Source organism: Bolinopsis microptera, chromosome 2 (genome assembly GCF_026151205.1).
Source record: "Bolinopsis microptera isolate Bmic1 chromosome 2, MBARI_Bmic_1.0, whole genome shotgun sequence".
In the NCBI taxonomy this organism is placed as follows: Eukaryota; Metazoa; Ctenophora; class Tentaculata; order Lobata; family Bolinopsidae; genus Bolinopsis; species Bolinopsis microptera.
Genome location: NC_087073.1, coordinates 122,627 through 142,736, shown reverse-complemented (window position 1 = coordinate 142,736; position 20,110 = coordinate 122,627). Strand labels below are relative to the sequence as shown.

Below are 20,110 nucleotides of genomic sequence, written 5' to 3'. Positions count from 1 at the left end.
TCAGAACTGATTATATAAATGATTCTTTAACATTCGCTTGAAACAGTTGGTATCAGTGATACATCTCAACATCAGGGGAAGAGAGTTCCATGCAATCGGTGCATGGCTTGAGAAACGTCTGTCATCAACTTTGGATCTTTTATTCTTTGGTACCTTGAGCATGAGATGGTCATCAGGTCTCTTCGACCTGGTCATGGTCATGGTGTTTGAGAGTTCTTTATCCACTACATCCACATCCAGTAGTGCTTTGAGGTAATCAGGTGCAGTACCGTGAACTGATTTGTGGGTTAAAAGACAAACTTTAAAGAAGATTCGTTGGTCTATAGGGAGTATGTGGGCCTTCTTATAGAAGGGAACCAAGTCCGTGGTCCTCTCTTCTATGTTATAGATGAAACGAACTGCCCCATTAAGGGTTGATCTAAGTTTGTTCAGTCTGGTCTTGGGTAGATTCATGTAAAGAGAATTACAGTAGTCTAATTTAGATATGACCAGTTGTTTCACCAGCATCAATTTAATGCCTTCATCAAGGTAACGACCAATGGTTCTTAGATTCATCATTGTCCAGCTGCATTTCCTTTTGACATTATTGATCTGTCTTTCCATATTTAGAGTTTCATCAAATTTTACACCCAGACTCTTCCAGCTGTCTCCTTTACACTCCGTAGGCAGAATTTCAGTGCTTCCAAATTGCAGTCTGACACTGAGTTCACACTTTTTTAGAACATGGCTCTTTCCTAACACCAGTAGTTCTGTCTTTGTTTCGTTCAGTTTCATGTAGTTGTTCACCATCCATGCTTTTATCTCTGCAAGACATTTGTTTGTTCTGTCTTGGACATCAATGAACTGTACCACACGGTTTGGTTTAAATGAGATGTACAGTTGAGAATCATCTGCATAGAGCTGTATATCAAGACCATATTTGGCCGCAATTTTCTGGAGAGCTTTGATATAAAGGATGAAAAGAATAGGCCCCAAGAGTGATCCCTGGGGAACTCCAAACAGCAGCTCCAAGAAAGATGAAAGAGTATCATCAATCTTAACACAGAAGTGTCTTTTCTCAAGGTAGGACTTTATCCATTGCAGTGCACTTCCAGTAATTCCATAGTCCTTCATAAGCTTTTCCAATAAGACTGTGTGGTCAATGGTATCAAATGCTGCACTTAAGTCGAGAAGTACAACTATAACAACATTCCCAGCTTCAATTTCTTTGTTTAGATCATCACACATTCTAACAAGTAATGTTTCACAGCTATGATTAGGGCGATATCCAGATTGGACTTTTGAGTAAAGGCTATGGTTCGTTAGATGGACATTAAGCTGGTTTAGTACAATTCTCTCTAGGATCTTAGAGAAGGCAGAAAGGTTAGACACTGGTCGATAGTTACTGAGAATATCAACATCAGCATTTTCCTTCTTCAAAGTCGGTTTGATGACTGCTTTCTTCATATCTGAGGGAAAGACCCCAGTCTTCAAGGATGAGTTCAATACATGAAGTAAAAAAGGTGTTAGTTCATCGACACAGTTTTTTAAAAGAAATGCTGGGATCGGATCCAAGCAGCAGAACTTGTTGGACATCTTTGATACCAGGTCTTTGAGTTCATCAGCTGTTATCTCAGAGAAATTATCAAAGATGCAGTCTTTATCAAGAACAGGATCTTTGTCTTTGTCTTTGTCTTTGTCTTTGTCTTTGTCTTTGTCTTTGTCTTTGTCTTTGTCTTTGTCTTTGTCTTTGTCTTTGTCTTTGTCTTTGTCTTTGTCTTTGTCTTTGTCTTTGTCTTTGTCTTTGTCTTTGTCTTTGTCTTTGTCTTTGTCTTTGTCTTTGTCTTTGTCTTTGTCTTTGTCTTTGTCTTTGTCTTTGTCTTTGTCTTTGTCTTTGTCTTTGTCTTTGTCTTTGTCTTTTCCTTCCTTCTCAATGGCTTGTCTGATGGTTGCAACCTTTTCAGCGAAGAAATCTTTGAAATCTTCTGACAGTTTCACAGGATCCTTGTAGTTTGGAAGATTTTGGGTGTCATTTCCTAAAAGCCTGTTGACTTTTTTGTACAACGCTTTAGTATCCCCTGAAGAGGACCTAAGAGAGGTTTTGTGGTGAGCGCATCTTTTGACAAACTCTAGTCGGGAAAACTCATCTCTTAGCTTAACATAATCCGATCTCAGGTACTCAGATCTTGCACTGTCTATATCATCAACTTTATCTTTTCTCCACGCACGTTCAGCAGTTCTTCTCTTTCGCCTGAGAATACGAAGTTCCAGGTCTAACCAAGGCATTGGCTTCTTAGTAATCTTCTTTTTTATGTAAGGACAGTGTTTATCCATTAACTGAGTGAGCACGGTGTTGTAAAGGACAACAGCATCATTCGGAGACATGTCTTTAGGGAAGTTTGTCAGTTTTGAAATTAAAATATCTTCTTTAAACTGTTCTGTATCAATTAAATTAAAGTTTCTGTAGTTCATGAATTTTGCGTCTTCTTTGGTCTTTGTCTTGATGTCTGCATCGAAGAGGACAAGGAAGTGGTCAGATTTGGTTCTAGAGGGACAGATTTCGAATGAAGTCAGTTTTTCCTTGAAGGATCGGTTAGTCACTACAAGATCTAGGGTTCCACCTTGGTCATGGGTTGGTTCAAGGGGAACGTGTTGGTATAGATCATACTCCTCCAGGAGTTGGTAAAGCTTCTTTGGGTAGTGTTCTTCAGGCTTTTCCATGTGAAAGTTGAAATCTCCAGCAATGATGGGGAAGCCAGGTTTGACTGTGAGGTCTTTAAGGTAGTCTTCGAATTCTTCTAAAAAGGCACACTCCGTGTACCGAGCCTTCTTGGTATAAGGAGGCCGATACAAGTTCACAAGTCTCACAATATCTTGTTGAGATTGTAGCAGTGATTCCATCACTTGGAAGGATTTGTACTTCATGACCTTACTATTACACTTTAACTGGAGCACATCACGAAATAGCATAGCTATACCTCCTCCTCCTCTGTGTTTTCTTGGATCCGAGAGTATATTCCAACCAAGGTCTTTGATCTCCTTTATCTTAGCTGTGTTTCCATCACGAAAGAAGGTTTCTTGTACAAAACAGATGTCACAATCAACTTCTTGAAGATGCTCTAACACTCCGACAATTTGGGGTCCAACTTCTTTCCTGGTTCGGATTTTGATGATACTTTGTATTTATCTTGAGATTTAAATACTGTCTCAGCTTTCTGAAGTTGATCCCTGGTCACAAACTTGAAAGTTGCAGTATTTCCGGACACTGTATAGTTCTTCACTGGGTTGACTTTAAGGGAACCTTTCATTTCCTTTTCATCCTCCTTTGTAATGGGTTCTTCAGAACTCCCAGTCTTTTTCTCCACTGTGAGAATGTGTTTTTCTGCGAGCTTCGTTTCTTCTTGAGTCTTCTTTTCTTTGGGTAGTGTTGCCACCACTGAAGTCAATAAATCGGGTAGTATTGTAGGGAGTACTTCTGCTAGTACCTCTTTGAGCTGTGTCTTTATAATTTCTTTGAAATCTGGTGATTCCTGTTTGGTAGAAGTTGTGGCTTGTTTTGCTCATAGAACAGTTTTTGTTAGTTGAAGAGCATTTTTGGAGAAAGTGTAAATATCCTGGATAACGACAAGCATGTCTGGTTTGGTAAATGTACCTAAAAGGTCCCCACTAGCTGCGGATTCAATAGTTATCTTAATCTTATTATCTTTATCATCTTTCTTACCTTTAAACTTCAGTGTATTGCAGTTTATCTTTTCCAATTGTTCCTCCATCTTTTTCAGGTCCAACTCCATCTTTTCCATGTTAAACACCCTGCTACAAAGATCAAGGACCGAAAGACAAAATGACAAATTGTCAGTTCTTAAAAAAACTAAACAACTGCTTTGTAATAATTCGATACCTCAAATTATTTGTTATATAGTAGTGTTGAAAGTATTAATGCAAGCGAGATGAATTATGCCTCGTTACGTATATCTACATAATGCAAGCGAGATGAATTATGCCTCGTTACGTATATCTACATAATGCAAGCGAGATGAATTATGCAACATGGCAACTCCACATGTAAGATTCATCTCAATTTTGTTTCTTCATCTCAATTTTGTTTGTTCCTAAAATATTAACGTTTTGATTGGTCAGGATGGGCCTAAATGGGAAATCTCTTGAAAATAACCAGTACAACGATCTATCATAAAGAGTGCAATTGTGCAGTTAGTATACATTTTCAATATCCCTACCTGTACTGTTCTGTTGAAGCCCTATTTTGCCTTAATAAGGAATTAAGGAACAATCAAATGACTCTATATGGACACGAAAAAAGCTCGATGTATATGCTACAATTCTCGAAGTATCCTGCAATTCTAGGAATTGAAAAAATGTCTGTTCTTTCAGAGCAATTGAACTAACAGTAGCAATACTGCCTACCAATACACCAATAAACAGTCAATGCCCGGAAATTTTTCACTGTTAGCCAAGGTCGAACACAGCACTAAGCAGGGTGGGGCACAAGGAGCGATTAGGGCACAACAATGAGTCTTATCTAAAACAAATAATATGAGAAGGAAGACTATGTCGTCTAAATTCTATAAAACGTTTACAAACCTGATAACTTGGTGTTGAGGAGAGAGTCGTCACAAGATAGATAAGTAGATACCAGTTAGAAGGTAGTTGCTCGAATAAGTTGTTGAGATCCTGTACTTCACTGAAATTCTCCGCGTGAGTTTTTTATTTTACAGCTTTAAAACAGCACGCGGGCAGTCGTATTCTAAAATGGTACTAACTTAGATGTCCCTCTCATAAATCGAGGAATTAATTAACTGATATTGGTACTGAGGCGTCTAATAGAGGGTGTCAAGAGTCGGAAACTGCCAGCTGTTCTGACATTTATAGACTTTAAGAAGGCTTTCTACAGTGTACATCGTGGGAAAATGTTCAAGATTCTATAGGCTTACGGTATTCCAGTCAAAATCGTACAGCTTATACGGCTCATGTACGAGAAGACAACGGCCAAAGTCCTAATATAACTCCAGACGGAGAAACTGTTGTTTGAGGTACTAGCAGGTGTGTTACAGGGTGAAACCTTAGCACCTTACCTTTTTGCAATAGTCATCGACTACTGTATGAGGCAAGCCATAGGTGATGATGCGGAGCGACTTGGACTCACTCTCGAACGTAAAAAAAGCAGAAGAGTGGGGCCCAAGATCATCATCGATGTGGACTTTGCAGATGATATACCACTTATTTCTGAGGACATGGACAAGGCCAACGAGTTCCTCAGTTCCTGCTCCGAGTAGAATCGCGGCGGCAGCGAGCGTATGGCTACACTTAAACGAAGGCAAGAGGATGATGATTAATCACTCTACACTCGACTGTCACGTGACTTTTTCAACCCGTTCTCTAGCTGGCCCTGAACGACTATTCGAAACCCTAACCCTCTTATCTGATCCCAACCCTAACCCTAACCCAATCCCTAACAAAAGCATATGCTGAAACCCTAACCGAACGAGAAATTCGACTAACTTCCTTATACGCACGGTCATATCACGTGATCAAGACAGTTTTTCGCCAATATCTTGGCAGGGGAGCATTTTAACCCTATGTCATGGGGTGTGATTCTGAATCAACGTCCGAAAATACATCGATTCAAGCTGTTTTCAACTGTCGGGGGCCCTTTAAGAACAATCTCGAAGATCGACTGATTTAGCACGCTCAAAGGCAAGACCAAGGTTATGACATTGAAATTTGAATATGGAGGATCGATCTAGCGACCTCTAAAGCATGAGGTGCCCTACAATGTAAGTTACATAGCACAGATAGGGAGATAAGGGTTAGAAAGGGAAAAGCATGAGGTGCCCTACATAGACTGAAGGATATTTGGAAATTCAAACCCTGAAAGAGCCTTAAGATTAGATTGTTCATAGCGGCTTGTGATCAGTATGCAGTACTGCTCTACGGATCAGAAACCTGGAAACTGACGAAGGCTCAAGAGAAAAGTTTGGACGGGACATACACAAAGATGCTGCGTATGGCGCTGGGTATCTCATGGAAGAACAAGGTCAGCAATATAACTTTGTATGGTAGCCTACCAAGGCATCAGTTATTCAATTATGCAATTGACTGACGCCGAGTAGGGTTACGAAGCAGGAGATTAAAAATGGCAGGACACTGCATCAGACATCCTAAGCTACTTGCTAGTGATTTAGTCTTATGGGAACCTATGCATGGTAGAGCACAGCAAGGCCGACCAAGACAAAGCTACTTGTCTATGTTACTGAAGGAAGTTGTGACAAACTCTAAAGAGGAACTGCGAACCCTGATGCGGGACAGGAATATATATGGATGGGGTTATCTGGCGCTTCGCCAAGTTCCTGCCTTAATCTTATTGCTGGCTACGTGGCTGATCAAGAACCAATAATTGTGGGAGAAAGATTGAGATTTGAGCTGTCTAGATACTGAGTATCTTATCGCTTTAAAATAGCGTGCTGGCAGTCGTATTCTTAAATGGTATTGGCACTTACTTAGAAATAGATGTCCCTAAAATTAATCAGCATATTAAAAAGTAATATAAAAGAAAGATTAAGTTGTTTTGTAAAACATTCACAAACCTGATATTTGATAACCTGGGGTAGGACGAAGTCTTCACAAGGTCAAAATAGATTAGTTAGGAATAAGGAAACAGGTTTCTTCTCAAAATCGTTTTTCAAAGTTTCTTGAAACTCAGTCACTGAAAACATTTTCAATCAAAAACCATTGAAAAAGGTGTACCAGAAGTTATACTTATAACATGTAAAATCCGGATTGGAGTATTGTTTATGAGTCGCCTGGTTGCAATGTATTCTTGTTATTGTATAAATTTGTATTAATCCCGTTTGAAGTTATAACGGCTGTACATGCAAAGTGTAAGTGTCCCAGGCCCCCAAATTGCCCACAAACACATAACTTTACTGGGCGTAAAGTCAATATTATTGGAGATGTAAATTGTTAGTGCTCCAGGCCCCAGCTATGCCAGGTGAAAATCTATATTAAATCACGGTACTTTCCAGTATCAGCCATAATAACCCAACTGAGACTAATATAACATCTGCATTGTATTGGTAATTTATATTATGTAGTAAGTTACACGAAAAAAGGAAAAAGAAACAGTACTCACTACCCCGAGTTTAGCTGAATTTAGCTAAACTCGGGGTAGTGAGTAGCTGAATTTAGCTGAGTTTTATAACTTCAGAAAGTCTCTTTACTATAAATATTCCACGTACCTGCCAAGAAGTATAAGTGTCTCGTCAACAAAGATGCGTCGATTAAAACAAGCTAACAAATCTGGCCAGGTTTAGTGTAAGCTTACAAAGACAAGAGATCGAGAATAAGAAATAAGTCACAACGTGCTGACCAACCAACGATTTGGATGTAGATTACTGGCATTCCAGAGTACATGATTAAATGCGTCACGTGCACTTCACGTGACCCGTCCGAGAGCTCAGAATAGCGAGTTTAGTGTCAGCAGGTAAGGTAACGTGATGTGTAACGTGACATTTCATTAGATCACTGCGGTATTATATTACCTACCTACACGGAGCTGAGAGTACTAAACACCTTTCTAGCTGGTGAGTAATGAGTATTAGCCTGTAGCAGACCGGAATTGTAGGTAATTGTTGGTGTGTAGCTGAGCTGCTCATATCGCATAATACAATTAAACTGTGTCACAAAGTTAGGGGTTTTGTGACAATCTAAGGATTTGTTGTGACAAAGCAAAAACTTGACAAATCATTTGGAGCAATGAGTTGTATATAAGTGACGTACGCTGCTGCAAGCTGCTGACACCTCGACAAAAGCTTCTCACGCTATTGTGCTTTTTATGGAGAAATAGGTCAGCAGCGTTTTTGAGCTTGTTATTCTCTTTCAAAAGTATTCCAAGTGATTTGTATAAGTGCATATATTGACTCTGAATACATAGCAAAATAATTTTCCTCGATTCATGAAGTTTGAAAGAAGTTACAGCAATGCGCGCAATTTGGGGAGTGTGCTTTTGGCGGAGATATAATATGCAAGCCTCTTGATTACCTTATCGGACCTTATTTGGACGGACATTACTTGAACGCTGGAGGCCCTAGCGTTCATCTTAATGTCCGTTCAAATAAAGTCCGTTCAATTAATGTCCGTCCAAGTTAAAGTCCGTTGAAATTTTTTCAAAACTTTTTCCATTTCGAACTTTTTGTCCAGAATATGACAACTATGATAACTTTATTGTGACGTAAGTTAACGACGGAAAGGTTCTCCTTGGTCTGCCGGAGGCACAGAAAACTCTACTAGTATATGATGTTTTCAAGGGTCACTTGGCGGAAAAAGTCAACAAAATTATGGCACTCAACAACATAGTTCATGAGCTAGTCCCCGCCAACGCCCAACATGACAAACTTGTTCCAGCCTCTAGATATTACGGCAAATCATGTTGCCAAGGACATTGTCCGACGTTGTTATAGTTCATATTACTGAGGGGAGGTAATAAAACAGTGCTAGGAAAGCTCCACGTGATGTTAAAGGTTAAAACCTAAAGTTGTCTAAGATAAAACCACTTCACGCCGAATGGCTTGTAAAAGTTAACACTGAAATGCAGGACCGGGGCAGTTTGATAAAAAAGGTTTCCATAAAGCTAGAAATCACTGATGCTTGTTTAAGCATGGACTATTTCATACACGAAAGCCCATTTGATGAAGATGATATGTGATATTAGATACTGATCATGTACACATATTTTAAAATTTTACTGCTTAATGACTGCTTTTCTTACTTACTGTATAAAAAATGGATTTAAAAATCATTTTCTGAAATTATAAAAACCTCAAAAAATTTTAAAAAAATTCGGCTTTTTGATGGTTTTGAATGCCTTCGAGCGTTCATATTAATGTCCGTTCATAATTACGTCCATTCATGTAATGTCCGTCCAAATAAGGTCCGATAAGGTATATAAACTGCGCCTATACGTATAAGTGACGTACGCTGCTGCAAGCTGCTGAAACTCTTTAAATTTATTGCGTGAGACAAATAAGAATGAGGGAAGCTAGACTTCTCATAAACGTTGGATAACGTGCCGGACAACGCTCATTATATAGACCACCGTATTGCAGACTGCAGAGTTATGTCTATCTTGTTTGTTAGTTTGTTCGTTATTATTTGTAACTGCTGAATGTTTAATGTGGTGGAGTGGTACCTGTCAAGTCATCACTTATTACTCAATATAATACAGTGTTCTATATATTACTCAATATACTACTATACTACTATACTATATATTACTCAATATACTACTATACTACTATACTATATATTACTCAATATACTACTATACTACTATACTATATATTACTCAATATACTACTATACTACTATACTATATATTACTCAATATACTACTATACTACTATACTATATATTACTCAATATACTACTATACTACTATACTATATATTACTCAATATACTATTATACTACTATACTATATATTACTCAATATACTACTATACTACTATACTATATATTACTCAATATACTACTATACTACTATACTATATATTACTCAATATACTACTATACTACTATACTATATATTACTCAATATACTACTATACTACTATACTATATATTACTCAATATACTACTATACTACTATACTATATATTACTCAATATACTACTATACTACTATACTATATATTACTCAATATACTACTATACTACTATACTATATATTACTCAATATACTACTATACTACTATACTATATATTACTCAATATACTATTATACTACTATACTATATATTACTCAATATACTACTATACTACTATACTATATATTACTCAATATACTATTATACTACTATACTATATATTACTCAATATACTACTATACTACTATACTATATATTACTCAATATACTATTATACTACTATACTATATATTACTCAATATACTACTATACTACTATACTATATATTACTCAATATACTACTATACTACTATACTATATATTACTCAATATACTACTATACTACTATACTATATATTACTCAATATACTACTATACTACTATACTATATATTACTCAATATACTACTATACTACTATACTATATATTACTCAATATACTACTATACTACTATACTATATATTACTCAATATACTATTATACTACTATACTATATATTACTCAATATACTACTATACTACTATACTATATATTACTCAATATACTATTATACTACTATACTATATATTACTCAATATACTACTATACTACTATACTATATATTACTCAATATACTACTATACTACTATACTATATATTACTCAATATACTACTATACTACTATACTATATATTACTCAATATACTACTATACTACTATACTATATATTACTCAATATACTACTATACTACTATACTATATATTACTCAATATACTACTATACTACTATACTATATATTACTCAATTCTACTACTATACTACTATACTATATATTACTCAATATACTACTATACTATATATTACTCAATATACTACTATACTACTATACTATATATTACTCAATATACTACTATACTACTATACTATATATTACCTACTCAATTCTACGAACATAAGACATAAATACACCGATTATTGCCCGTAACCCACCACCTTTATATTTAATTAGAGAATTATTTATTTATTTATATTTGAATAATAATATTAGACATTAGTAAGACTCCTCTTTTCTAACACAGTTCTTAGAGTAAACGTTAACGGAGCGCTATCAGCTCAGTTTCTGAGTCTGCTGGGCGCTTTTCAGGGTGACTGCCTATCTGGGTGTCTGTTTACACTTGCAGGTGCACTATCTGGGTGTCTGTTTACATTTGTACTTGCAGGTGCACTATCTGGGTGTCTGTTTACACTTTTACTTTGAGGTGCACTATCTGGGTGTCTGTTTACACTTGTACTTGCAGGTGCACTATCTGGGTGTCTGTTTACACTTGTACTTGCAGGCGCAATCTGTGAACTCCGAACCATCCTCGCATACTACAATGGGCAGGCCAGATCCACCCATCACTAGTCGAGGCCTTCCCCTTGACACTGAGTATGCAGATGATGTCGACTTCAATGATGGAGATGACGAAACCTGAAGCGCATTTTTCCTGCGGCAACTTATGTGCTGAAGAGTTCTATAATCGTTTTTGTGCTTTTATGAACTGCGATATTATGCACATTTTACACCATATTACTTCATGTTTAAACCTCCTTTCCTGCATCATTTTACACAAGGCCGGAGTGCACCTAATCTTCACACCATGATTCATGCTGTTTCATACTTTACACCTTCGTCGTTTTTCAATTGAGAGGAATAAATGTTACGAAGGGCACTTATTTCTATACTATTTTACAGTCGATCCCAGCTTTTCTCATTGCCAAGTGACACTAAGCTCAGTAAGTATATCATGACGATACTGGAAACTTCTGGGGGTTACAAGTTATCGTCATGTATTATTTAACTATTTAATTATAAAAGCATGAAGACCTTATGGCTTATAGTATTCCGTAAAGGCTGCAATCACCTTCGGATTGCAGGTTGCATGTCTAGGTTCCTTCTATTATGTCGAGGGGGAAAGATGCATGAGATCACCTACTCCACGATGGCATCTGACAAAATACAATACCTGTACTGTATCGCTCACACATCATTAACTTACCTGGGGACCCCAGGCTATTATGTTCATAAACAGGCGGAATGACAGGCTGAGCGCCGCCCAGTAAATCATTAACAAAATAATAATTAACTATCACTCCTTAAATTCCAAAATCAAGCGGAGAAGATAACACCAGAATGTGTGTGTGTCTGTGTGTCTGTGTGTCTGTGTGTGTCCCCAAAAATTGGCCAAGAAATAGGAATTTTAGAGCCCAAAATTTAGACCCCCGAGTGGTGTCAAAAACGCGAATTAAATAGGTAATAATTATTTTAGTCTCTTGAGTCTTGACACCATTTTAAGGTTATACGGGTTCCTGCTAGTATTATATAATGCGGTTGTATACTTTTACATTGCAACTGTGACAGTAAAGTCCCGGCCGAAGGCACGGGTTACACTAGTATCTACATAATGCAAGCGACATGAATTATGCCTCGTTAGGTATATCTACATAATGCAAGCGAGATGAATTATGCCTCGATACGTATATCTACATGATGCAAGCGAGATGAATTATGCCTCGTTACGTATATCTACATAATACAAGCGAGATGAATTATGCCTCGTTACGTATATCTACATAATGCAAGTGAGATGAATTATGCCTCGTTACGTATATCTACATAATGCAAGCGAGATGAATTATGCCTCGTTACGTATATCTACATAATGCAAGCGAGATGAATTATGCCTCGTTACGTATATCTACATAATGCAAGCGAGATGAATTATGCCTCGTTACGTATATCTACATAATGCAAGCGAGATGAATTATGCCTCGTTACGTATATCTACATAATGCAAGCGAGATGAATTATGCCTCGTTACGTATATCTACATAATGCAAGCGAGATGAATTATGCCTCGTTACGTATATCTACATAATGCAAGCGAGATGAATTATGCCTCGTTACGTATATCTACATAATGCAAGCGAGATGAATTATGCCTCGTTACGTATATCTACATAATGCAAGCGAGATGAATTATGCCTCGTTACGTATATCTACATAATGCAAGCGAGATGAATTATGCCTCGTTACGTATATCTACATAATGCAAGCGAGATGAATTATGCCTCGTTACGTATATCTACATAATGCAAGCGAGATGAATTATGCCTCGTTACGTATATCTACATAATGCAAGCGAGATGAATTATGCCTCGTTACGTATATCTACATAATGCAAGCGAGATGAATTATGCCTCGTTACGTATATCTACATAATGCAAGCGAGATGAATTATGCCTCGTTACGTATATCTACATAATGCAAGCGAGATGAATTATGCCTCGTTACGTATATCTACATAATGCAAGCGAGATGAATTATGCCTCGTTACGTATATCTACATAATGCAAGCGAGATGAATTATGCCTCGTTACGTATATCTACATAATGCAAGCGAGATGAATTATGCCTCGTTACGTATATCTACATAATGCAAGCGAGATGAATTATGCCTCGTTACGTATATCTACATAATGCAAGCGAGATGAATTATGCCTCGTTACGTATATCTACATAATGCAAGCGAGATGAATTATGCCTCGTTACGTATATTTACATAATGCAAGCGAGATGAATTATACCTCGTTACGTATATTTACATAATGCAAGCGAGATGAATTATGCCTCGTTACGTATATCTACATAATGCAAGCGAGATGAATTATGCCTCGTTACGTATATCTACATAATGCAAACGAGATGAATTATGCCTCGTTACGTATATCTACATAATGCAAGCGAGATGAATTATGCCTCGTTACGTATATCTACATAATGCAAGCGAGATGAATTATGCCTCGTTACGTATATCTACATAATGCAAGCGAGATGAATTATGCCTCGTTACGTATATCTACATAATGCAAGCGAGATGAATTATGCCTCGTTACGTATATCTACATAATGCAAGCGAGATGAATTATGCCTCGTTACGTATATCTACATAATGCAAACGAGATGAATTATGCCTCGTTACGTATATCTACATAATGCAAGCGAGATGAATTATGCCTCGTTACGTATATCTACATAATGCAAGCGAGATGAATTATGCCTCGTTACGTATATCTACATAATGCAAGCGAGATGAATTATGCCTCGTTACGTATATCTACATAATGCAAGCGAGATGAATTATGCCTCGTTACGTATATCTACATAATGCAAGCGAGATGAATTATGCCTCGTTACGTATATCTACATAATGCAAGCGAGATGAATTATGCCTCGTTACGTATATCTACATAATGCAAGCGAGATGAATTATGCCTCGTTACGTATATCTACATAATGCAAGCGAGATGAATTATGCCTCGTTACGTATATCTACATAATGCAAGCGAGATGAATTATGCCTCGTTACGTATATCTACATAATGCAAGCGAGATGAATTATGCCTCGTTACGTATATCTACATAATGCAAGCGAGATGAATTATGCCTCGTTACGTATATCTACATAATGCAAGCGAGATGAATTATGCAACATGGCAACTCCACATGTAATATTCATCTCAATTTTGTTTCTTCATCTCAATTTTGTTTGTTCCTAAAATTTTAACGATTTGATTGGTCAGGATGGGCCTAAATGGGAAATCTCTTGAAAATAACCAGTACAACGATCTACCATAAAGAGTGCAATTGTGCAATTACTATACATTTTCAATATCCCTACCTGTACTGTTCTGGAGGGTACCGCGACAATTGACCCCCCGACAATTGACCCCCCGACAATTGACCCCCCGACAATTGACCCCCCGACAATTGACCCCCCGACAATTGACCCCCCGACAATTGACCCCTATGTAATTACACTGGGGTCAATTGTTGCGAAATCTAGGGCTGAGTACGACAATTGACCCCCCGACAATTGACCCCCCGACAATTGACCCCTATGTAATTACACTGGGGTCAATTGTTGCGAAATCTAGGGCTGAGTACGACAATTGACCCCCCACGTAATTACACTGGGGTCAATTGATCGGGTTAGGGTCAGGGTCCTGGATCAGGATCCTGGGTCAGGGTCCTGGGTCAGGGTTAGGAATAGGGTTAGGGTTAGGGTCCTGGGTCAGGGTAAGGGTTAGGGTTAGGGTTAGGGTTAGGGTAAGGGTAAGGGTAAAGGTAAGGGTTAGGGTTAGGGTTAGGGTTGGGGTTGGGTTTGGGGTTAGGGTTCGGTTTGGGTTTGAGGGTTGTGGTTGGGGTTGGGGTGGGGTTGGGGTTGGGGTTGGGGTTGGGGTTGGGGTTGGGGTTGGGTTTGGGGTTTGGGGTTGGGGTTGGGTTTGGGGTTTGGGGTTGGGGTTGGGGTTGGGGTTGGGGTTGGGTTTGGGGGTTGGGGTTGGGTTTGGGGGTTGGGGGTTGGGGGTTGGGGTTAGGGTCAGGGTCAGGGTCAGGGTCAGGGTCAAGGTCAGGGTCAGGGTCAGGGTCAGGGTCAGGGTCAGGGTCAGGGTCAGGGTCAGGGTCAGGGTCAGGGTCAGGGTCAGGGTCAGGGTCAGGGTCAGGGTCAGGGTCAGGGTCAGGGTCAGGGTCAGGGTCAGGGTCAGGGTCAGGGTCAGGGTCAGGGTCAGGGTCAGGGTCAGGGTCAGGGTCAGGGTCAGGGTCAGGGTCAGGGTCAGGGTCAGGGTCAGGGTCAGGTTGAGGGTCAGGGTCAGGGTCAGGGTCAGGGTCAGGGTCAGGGTCAGGGTCAGGGTCAAGGTCAGGGTCAGGGTCAGGGTCAGGGTCAGGGTCAGGGTCAGGGTCAGGGTCAGGGTCAGGGTCAGGGTCAGGGTCAGGGTCAGGGTCAGGGTCAGGGTCAGGGTCAGGGTCAGGGTCAGGGTCAGGGTCAGGGTCAGGGTCAGGGTCAGGGTCAGGGTCAGGGTCAGGGTCAGGGTCAGGGTCAGGGTCAGGGTCAGGGTCAGGGTCAGGGTCAGGGTCAGGGTCAGGGTCAGGGTCAGGGTCAGGGTCAGGGTCAGGGTCAGGGTCAGGGTCAGGGTCAGGGTCAGGGTCAGGGTCAGGGTCAGGGTCAGGGTCAGGGTCAGGGTCAGGGTCAGGGTCAGGGTCAGGGTCAGGGTCAGGGTCAGGGTCAGGGTCAGGGTCAGGGTCAGGGTCAGGGTCAGGGTCAGGGTCAGGGTCAGGGTCAGGGTCAGGGTCAGGTTGAGGGTCAGGGTCAGGGTCAGGGTCAGGGTCAGAGTCAGGGTCAGGGTCAGGGTCAGGGTCAGGGTCAGGGTCAGGGTCAGGGTCAGGGTCAGGGTCAGGGTCAGGGTCAGGGTCAGGGTCAGGGTCAGGGTCAGGGTCAGGGTCAGGGTCAGGGTCAGGGTCAGGGTCAGGGTCAGGGTCAGGGTCAGGGTCAGGGTCAGGGTCAGGGTCAGGGTCAGGGTCAGGGTCAGGGTCAGGGTCAGGGTCAGGGTCAGGGTCAGGGTCAGGGTCAGGGTCAGGGTCAGGGTCAGGGTCAGGGTCAGGGTCAGGGTCAGGGTCAGGGTCAGGGTCAGGGTCAGGGTCAGGGTCAGGGTCAGGGTCAGGGTCAGGGTCAGGGTCAGGGGCAGGGTCAGGGTCAGGGTCAGGGTCCTGGGTCCTGGGTCAGCCGGGGGGTCAATTGTCGGGGGTAAATTGTCGGGGGTCTATTGTCGGGGGGTTATTTGTCGGGGGCTCAATTGTCGGGGGGTCAATTGTCGCCCACCCTTCTGTTGAAGCCCTATTTTGCCTTAATAAGGAATTAAGGAACAATACAATGACTCTATATGGACACGAAAAAAGCTCAATGTATATGCTACAATTCTCGAAGTATCCTGCAATTCTAGGAATTGAAAAAATGTCTGTCCTTTCAGAGCAATTGAACTAACAGTAGCAATACGACGAACACAATAACTGCCTACAAATACACTAATAAACGGTCAATGCCCGGAAATTTCTCACAGTTAGCCAAGGTCGAACACAGCACTAAGCAGGGTGGGGCACAAGGAACGAATAGGGCACAACAATGAGTCTTATCTAAAACAAATAATATGAGAACGAAGACTATGTCGTCTAAATACTATAAAACGTTTACAAACCTGATAACTTGGGGTTGAGGAGAGAGTCTTCACAAGATAGATACCAGTTAGAAAGTAGTTGCTCGAATAAGTTGTTGTGATCCTGTACTTCTTATCACTGAAATTCTCCGCGTGAGTTTTTTATTTTACAGCTTTACAATAGGACGCGGGCAGTCGTATTCTAAAATGGTACTAACTCAGATGTCCCTCACATAAATGGAGGAATTAATTAATTGATATTAAGTAGGTAATTAACTAATCAAGAACAGCCCCGTAGCCAAGATAAGAAGATAATCTGCCATGGCAGGCGAGTCCGACCGGACAGCTAGGGCCAGGGGACGTAAAGCCGAATGAAACATTTTGAGAGAATTTGAGAATATTTCCACGTTATCCTGCATTTTCCACGTTATCCTGCATTTTCCACGTTATCCTGCATTTTGCCTTAGCTTTTTGAAAAAAAGGCCTCGATTTATGTGAGGGACATCTAAGCCCAGCAGATATTGGTACTGAGGCATCTAATAAAGGGTGTCAAGAGTCGGAAACTGCCAGCTGTTCTGACATTTATAAACTTTAAGAAGGCTTTCTACAGTGTACATCGTGGGAAAATGCTCAAGATTCTAGAAGCTTACGGCATTCCAGTCAAAATCGTACAGCTTATACGGCTCATGTACGAGAAGACAACGGCCAAAGTCCTAATATAACTCCAGACGGAGAAACTGTTGTTTGAGGTACTTGCAGGTGTGTTACAGGGTGAAACCTTAGCACCTTACCTTTTTGCAATAGTCATCGACTACTGTATGAGGCAAGCCATAGGTGATGATGCGGAGCGACTTGGACTCACTCTCGAACGTAAAAAAAGCAGAAGAGTGGGGCCCAAGATCATCACCGATGTGGACTTTGCAGATGATATACCACTTATTTCTGAGGACATGGACAAGGCCAACGAGTTCCTCAGTTCCTGCTCCGAGTAGAATCGCGGCGGCAGCGAGCGTATGGCTACACTTAAACGAAGGCAAGAGGATGATGATTAATCACTCTACACTCGACTGTCACGTGACTTTTTCAACCCGTTCTCTAGCTGGCCCTGAACGACTATTCGAAACCCTAACCCTCTTATCTGATCCCAACCCTAACCCTAACCCAATCCCTAACAAAAGCATATGCTGAAACCCTAACCGAACGAGCAATTCGACTAACTTCCTTATACGCACGGTCATATCACGTGATCAAGACAGTTTTTCGCCAATATCTTGGCAGGGGAGCATTTTAACCCTATGTCATGGGGTGTGATTTTGAATCAAAGTCCGAAAATACATCGATTTAAGCTGTTTTCAACTGTCGGGGGCCCTTTAAGAACAATCTCGAAGATCGACTGATTTAGCACGCTCAAAGGCAAGACCAAGGTAATGACATTGAAATTTGAATATGGAGGATCGATCTAGCGACCTCTAAAGCATGAGGTGCCCTACAATGTAAGTTACATAGCACAGATAGGGAGATAAGGGTTAGAAAGGGAAAAGCATGGGGTGCCCTACATAGACTGAAGGATATTTGGAAATTCAAACCCTGAAAGAGCCTTAAGATTAGATTGTTCATAGCGGCTTGTGATCAGTATGCAGTACTGCTCTACGGATCAGAAACCTGGAAACTGACGAATAGAAGGCTCAAGAGAAAAGTTTGGACGGGACATACACAAAGATGCTGCGTATGGCGCTGGGTATCTCATGGAAGAACAAGGTCAGCAATATAACTTTGTATGGTAGCCTACCAAGGCATCAGTTATTCAATTATGCAATTGACTGACGCCGAGTAGGGTTACGAAGCAGGAGATTAAAAATGGCAGGACACTGCATCAGACATCCTAAGCTACTTGCTAGTGATTTAGTCTTATGGGAACCTATGCATGGTAGAGCACAGCAAGGCCGACCAAGACAAAGCTACTTGTCTATGTTACTGAAGGAAGTTGTGACAAACTCTAAAGAGGAACTGCGAACCCTGATGCGGGACAGGAATATATATGGATGGGGTTATCTGGCGCTTCGCCAAGTTCCTGCCTTAATCTTATTGCTGGCTACGTGGCTGATCAAGAACCAATAATTGTGGGAGAAAGATTGAGATTTGAGCTGTCTAGATACTGAGTATCTTATCGCTTTAAAATAGCGTGCTGGCAGTCGTATTCTTAAATGGTATTGGCACTTACTTAGAAATAGATGTCCCTAAAATTAATCAGCATATTAAAAAGTAATATAAAAGAAAGATTAAGTTGTTTTGTAAAACATTCACAAACCTGATATTTGATAACCTGGGGTAGGACGAAGTCTTCACAAGGTCAAGATAGATTAGTTAGGAATAAGGAAACAGGTTTCTTCTCAAAATTGTTTTTCAAAGTTTCTTGAAACTCAGTCACTGAAAAGATTTTCAATCAAAAACCATTGAAAAAGGTGTACCAGAAGTTATACTTATAACATGTAAAATCCGGATTGGAGTATTGTTTATAAGTCGCCTGGTTGCGACTAATTGTATAAATTTGTATTGATCCCGTTTGAAGTTATAACGGCTGTACATGTAAAGTGTAAGTGTCCCAGGCCCCCAAATTGCCCACAAACACATAACTTAACTGGGGCGTAAAGTCCCTATTATTGGAGATGTACTAAATTGTAAGTGCTCCAGGCCCCAGCTATGCCAGGTGAAAATCTATATTAAATCACGGTACTTTCCAGTATCAGCCATAATAACCCAACTGAGACTAATATAACATCTGCATTGTATTGGTAATTTATATTTTGTAGTAAGTTACACGAAAAAAAGAAAAAGAAACAGTACTCACTACCCCGAGTTTATAGCTGAATTTAGCTACACTCGGGGTAGTGAGTAGCTGAATTTAGCTGAGTTTTATAACTTAAGAAAGTCTCTTTACTATAAATATTCCACGTACCTGCCAAGAAGTATAAGTGTCTCGTCAACAAAGATGCGTCGATTTAAACAAGCTAATAAATCAGGCCAGGTTTAGTGTAAGCTTACAAAGACACGAAATCAAGAATTAGAAATGAGTCACAAGTCACAACGAGCTGACGAACCAAACAATTCGGATGTAGATTACAGGCATTCCAGAGTACAGGAACATGATTAAATGCGTCACGTGCACTTCACGTGACCCGTCCGAGAGCTCAGAATAACGAGTTTAATGTCAGCAGGTAAGGTAACGTGACATTTCATTAGATCACTGCGGTATTATATTACCTACCTACATGGAGCTGAGAGTACTAAACACTTATCTAGCTGGCGAGTATTAGCCTGTAGCAGAACGGAATTGAGCTCTGTAATTTGTAGGTAATTGTTGTTGTGTAGCTGAGCTGCTCATATCGCATAATACAATTAAACTGTGTCACAAAGTTAGGGGTTTT

At 40.2% G+C, this 20,110-nt stretch overlaps 1 protein-coding gene and 1 long non-coding RNA gene across 2 annotated transcripts; both read right to left on the bottom strand.

The window, feature by feature from the left end:
* On the bottom strand, positions 1-2,904 carry LOC134812017 (uncharacterized). Its single transcript, XM_063819192.1, has 2 exons — positions 2,208-2,904; positions 1-1,727 (listed from the first exon to the last, which is right to left on the bottom strand). Exons 1-2 carry the CDS (start codon positions 2,902-2,904, stop codon positions 1-3), a joined length of 2,424 nt encoding a protein of 807 aa, XP_063675262.1.
* A 1,719-nt stretch (positions 2,905-4,623) lies between these two features.
* Positions 4,624-19,815, bottom strand: LOC134826522 (uncharacterized). Its single transcript, XR_010161710.1, has 5 exons — positions 19,642-19,815; positions 18,994-19,112; positions 16,728-16,824; positions 6,582-6,700; positions 4,624-4,678 (listed from the first exon to the last, which is right to left on the bottom strand). It is a non-coding gene; the product is annotated as an uncharacterized LOC134826522 (long non-coding RNA).
* Between the last annotated feature and the right edge of the window lie 295 nt (positions 19,816-20,110).

What these genes read in the sequence shown, in the direction of transcription:
- LOC134812017 (XM_063819192.1), bottom strand. Translation starts at nt 2,904, where the DNA reads ATGAAGTACAAATCCTTCCAAGTGATGGAATCACTGCTACAATCTCAA. An exon ending in AAAGAGAAGAACTGCTGAAC is followed by an intron (nt 1,728 to 2,207) that starts GTGCGTGGAGAA and finishes ACAAAGACAAAG; the next exon opens with ACAAAGACAAAGACAAAGAC.